General features: G+C 31.7%; 1 protein-coding gene across 1 annotated transcript; it reads right to left on the minus strand.

The window, feature by feature from the left end:
- Window positions 1-3,523: 3,523 nt before the first annotated feature.
- Window positions 3,524-4,592, minus strand: LOC143194967 (enhancer of split mbeta protein). Its single transcript, XM_083059054.1, has one exon. The coding sequence runs from the start codon at window positions 4,505-4,507 to the stop codon at window positions 3,935-3,937; it is 573 nt and encodes a 190-aa protein (XP_082915180.1). The 5' UTR covers window positions 4,508-4,592; the 3' UTR covers window positions 3,524-3,934.
- Window positions 4,593-4,864: the final 272 nt, after the last annotated feature.

Below are 4,864 nucleotides of genomic sequence, written 5' to 3' on the forward strand. Positions count from 1 at the left end.
GTTGAAGAACTTCAGCGTTTATATAAGAGTGGATTATTGTTTTGAATCTCTTATTTTCCTCTATAAAAGTTGGAATCCGAAGGTCTCGGTGTAAGTAATCGTTCCTGTAACATATGGGCGCATCAACAAAACTCCCGGACATTGTTCTGAAATATTTTTATCATGTTGATATTACTTCTCGCAGAACATCCCCATAACTCAATTCTGCATTCTTGTTGAAGTTCTAATACAGTAGAAGAAATTTATGAGTTCATAATAAATTTCTATCTTTCTATCTATTTTTAATAATATAATATAATATAAACATATAATATTTTTAAAGTTTTTTTAGAGACATATATTAATTCTGTCTCTAATAAAAGAAAATAAAACTAAAGTTTTCCAACACATTTCAAGGTTTTGACATTTAGTAACTTTACTAAATAATTACACGAGCTCACACGGTTTGATTCTCTTCAGTACGCGTCCTAGTTCAGTGTTGTCCAAGAGTTGAAGGACTTCAGCGTTTATATAAGAGTGGATTATTGTTTTGAATCTCTTATTTTCCTCTATAAAAGTTGGAATCCGAAGGTCTCGCTGTAAGTAATCGTTCCTGTAACATATGGGCGCATCAACAATACTTCTGGACATTGTTCTAAAATATTTTTATCATGTTGATATTACTTCTCGCAGAACATCCCCATAACTCAATTCTGCAGGCCCGTATAAGTCTTAATATTAGCTTGTTAGACAACAACTTATTACCTAATCAATAATTTAGATCATCTTCCAAATAAAGATTTTTTTGAATTTTTATTACAGTTTTTTTATTTTCTTTCTGATGTGCTCCTTCCAGCAAAGTATTGCATCAAGATTCATCTCAATATATTTAGGATTGTTACTGTATGGGATAATATTATTATTCATATTTATTATTATATGAACGGTTTGTATGTGAAATCAATGTGTACTAATTTAAAATGTTATATATTGTTTTTTAATATATTTTTATAAGCTTCAATATTTGGCAAGGAAACCGAATTGTTCCTTTGGGATTAAGTGGTGTGCGTCTGTGAATGTGCTTAAAACGTGTGATATCCATAGAGTAAATATAGAGGTTTAACTTAAATAGGCAAAATCGAGGAAATGTTTTGCGTGGTCCATTCAATGGCGGCTCTGAGACCACTTTTTTGATTGGTTCATTTGAATTGGCCTACGAAGGCATTTTATTGGTTCATTTCTATAACGCCATTGTTTGTTTCAGTTTGTTTCCGACGACAATTTTGTGTGTCTAATATAAAATACGATTAGCATTCTTGCGTCTTAAATATAATCACTATTATTCGATTTTAATGTATCTTCATTCTCAAAAGTTTTGTGTATCCAGTGTATGTGCGAAAATAAAAAGTACGATCAACATTTTGTGCCTTAATTATAATCTCTATTATTTGATTGTAATGTATCTTCAGTCTCAAAAGTGTTGTGTATCCAGTGTTTGTGCGGAAATAAAAACCGGGCGTAGTTTTCCTTGGAAGAAACACCCCAATTAGCAAGATTAAGGATTTGTGTGACTTAGCATTGCTTTTACCTGGTACGTATACAATTATTTATATAAAGCATTTGTGTTCATATATATTATTATTTACAGCAATATAACAGAAGAAATTATGAACATATTACCCACACTCTAAATCCAAAATGTGTCCAAATGAGACAATGGTAATTTTACAATAATAATTAATTTTAAAATATATCATATCTTAATTTTTTGTTGGTGTTCTTTAAAGTATTACTTTTTGGTATGTTTTCTCCATTCTGACGTATATCATACGATTTAACTGTTTTAATTATCCATTCCATAATAACATTGTAAAAATAATAATAACTTGCCTCAATACATTTTTGTGTTGAACAAGTAGGTAAAATATAAACAGACTTTCAGCTGTGCTGCTTTGCTTTCAGTATGAGCGAACAATAATATAGAAATTTTAATACATCTTATTTGAATTGATAGCACTAAAAATATATAAAAAAGGGAAATAGCTATAGACAATTTTGATTATATTTGCTATGAGATATGTTATGTTTTCAATTAGATTGCAGGCAATTTTTTTGTCCACATTTATATCATTATATATATATATATATATATATATATATATATATATATATATATATATATATATATATATATATATATATATATTCTTATGTTTTAGCTTTTTGATATTATATAATATTTCTATTTGTACAGAATTTTATATTTATTAATATAAAAAAAATACATTTTGGTTTTATTTAAAATTTAATTGGTCAGTAGAATGTGACGTCAAAGGTTAGTCACGTGATAGATATGAAATCGTCGACTAATGAAATGCTCCCCTTATAAAATATTTTCATTACAGGTGCCTGTAATGGTAATTTAAACTAACCAATGAAATTCAGCGAAATGACATTCTCAGCGCCTTTCTGCTGAGACCACGCAAAATAATTCTGAAATTATTTGTATTAACACTCTATATATTACTCTATGGTGATATCTCTTTTTCGGCAAGTTTGGAGTATTTCTTCTGTCCTAAAAGTAATACCTTTCATAAACGGTCACATAACCGAAACTAAATCAAAATATCGAATTTTTTTTCGGGGTGTCATCTATTATCTTGGATTTAAACCATACATTTATTGTGCTGCCATCTATCCAGTAATAGTTAAGAAACTTAGCACACAGGTTTCTGTAGAATTACAAACTTTTAAAGATTACTCTACTATAATTATTGACTTCAGATTAATATTGAAGAATCTACAAAAAAGTAATATAAATATAGTTTCCTTTATTGGCAAAGTATTTTCGCACATTACGGATAACTATAATCGTGTTGTATTTTTTATGTAGATCATCCATTAATTTTATGTATTCTCTCATAGAGGCCGCTCATTATACTAAAATATTATATACCCCGAAAAATTAATTTTGAATTTACAATACTATGTTACAAAGGATATAGTAAAATATGTTTTCAACTTATATCTAGTATGAATACCTTTTTATATTAAAAATGTGTGTAATAGGTAACGCATTATTAATTAATATTACTATTCAATATTTAAAAAAAATTGATTTTGTTATATATAATTTATATTATTTTATTATAAATTCAATATTTCATCTTAGTTAAGATAACATGTTTCATATATAGTAGTATACGTGGACAGTACGTTCTCATCCGTCTTTATTTTAAAATTTTCTTTAAATATACAGTAATACTGAAATCTGAATTGTCATAAATAAATTTATTTATTTGAAAAATTAGATGAACTTAAAATTGTACGAATACGAACACTTCTGAATAATTTCTATTTAAGTATAACAAAAGATGTCAAATTATAAAATGTAAACGGAGACATTCCAGCGGATATATTATTATAATAAATAGAATATTTCTAATTATGTTTTTGTCACCTGCTGATATATTATTATGTTGTTTATTAATTATTAATGATTTTTGGGGTGGTATTGAGGTGCTATATAAAATAACAGACGTTTTTTTTTTCAAAATTACATATCTATTTCAACATATATACCTGAAAAAACAACCAGGTACCCTAACGTACAAATAATATTTCAAACTAACTCGGAATATAAATCTATTAACTCCTATATCACAGTAAACATTTATATCATATTATTTTTAACAAACAACATTGAAAAAATATTTTTTAAAGCTTGAACCATTTCTAAAAGTTCTAAATAGATAGTTATCAAAATGATTTGATGCACAAACGTAAAAAAACAGAGAAGAAAAGTCTATTCAACTTAATAGATTAAAGATTTTTTCTATATAATTTCTATTGAATATAAAAATTAAAGCTACTGGAAGACGTAGGTTTAAATAAAATTAAAGCTAGTTTAAAGCTTGAGATTGAAGAATCACTGTCATTGCCCGAAGAAGTAAAATCACCATGGTCTCCACATCGGTCCTGGTTGGGCTTCGACTTTCGGAGGTTCGCAGCGCGGTGAAATGGGAGGCGTTATGGCGTTCCTGAAGTGAGGACTCTGTCTCATTTGTTGTTCTTGTTGGGCTTGGATATTCTGGGAGACCGTATCCAACTGTCTGACACAAGCTCCCAGGTGCTGGAGCAGTTTTCGTCCGGCTACGGGATCCACTAAGTCCGAAGAGATCGGTGACGATATGAAATGGGTCACTTCCTGAGCGCACTGGGTGAAACCCGAACGAAACCGATCAGCGTAACTTTGTTCCTGAGGGATGATTAACTGGTGCTGTCTCTTCAGGTTGTGAAGATGTCGCACTGTCAGTTCCAAGATATCGGCCTTCTCCAGCTTAGATACGTTCTCGCCCTCGCTCTGCAACGCGGTCACCATCAGCTCCTTCAGCTCGTCCAGGCACCTGTTGATGCGGGCGCGTCTCTTCCTCTCCAGCATCGGCTTCATCACTTTTCTGTACTGGTAGGTGCGAGAAATTGGTTCCTCGCCACAATCTCCGTTCACTAAATACGGGGTCGGTGCCATGATGGTACTCGTATAACTGCGTAACCGATCTGAGCCTGACACACAACGACAACAGAATGAGGTAACGTCTAGGCGGCATATAGTTTTATAATCCGTCTTTGGCTTTGAACGACGACAGAGTGGGGTACTTCGTGAATGGCTAGCGTCGTCTCCCTCCAATCCGATAGACGGTGCGCGCTCTCTGTCGGTTGCACTGGAGCAGGGAGGGTGCCCGAGACCGACAGGGTGTGCCATACCGATGGTGGGTCGTGTGGCGTGGGAATATGGGATTTTTTTGTTGTTTTTTTTTTCGAGAAAAGTCAGCGGGGGTACTTACGGAACGTGTTGATGTAAGACCCTTGTTACAATATGAAAGGG

Source organism: Rhynchophorus ferrugineus, unplaced genomic scaffold (genome assembly GCF_030347505.1).
Source record: "Rhynchophorus ferrugineus isolate W39M unplaced genomic scaffold, kcgeb_rfMv2 rfM1, whole genome shotgun sequence".
Lineage (NCBI taxonomy): Eukaryota > Metazoa > Arthropoda > Insecta > Coleoptera > Curculionidae > Rhynchophorus > Rhynchophorus ferrugineus.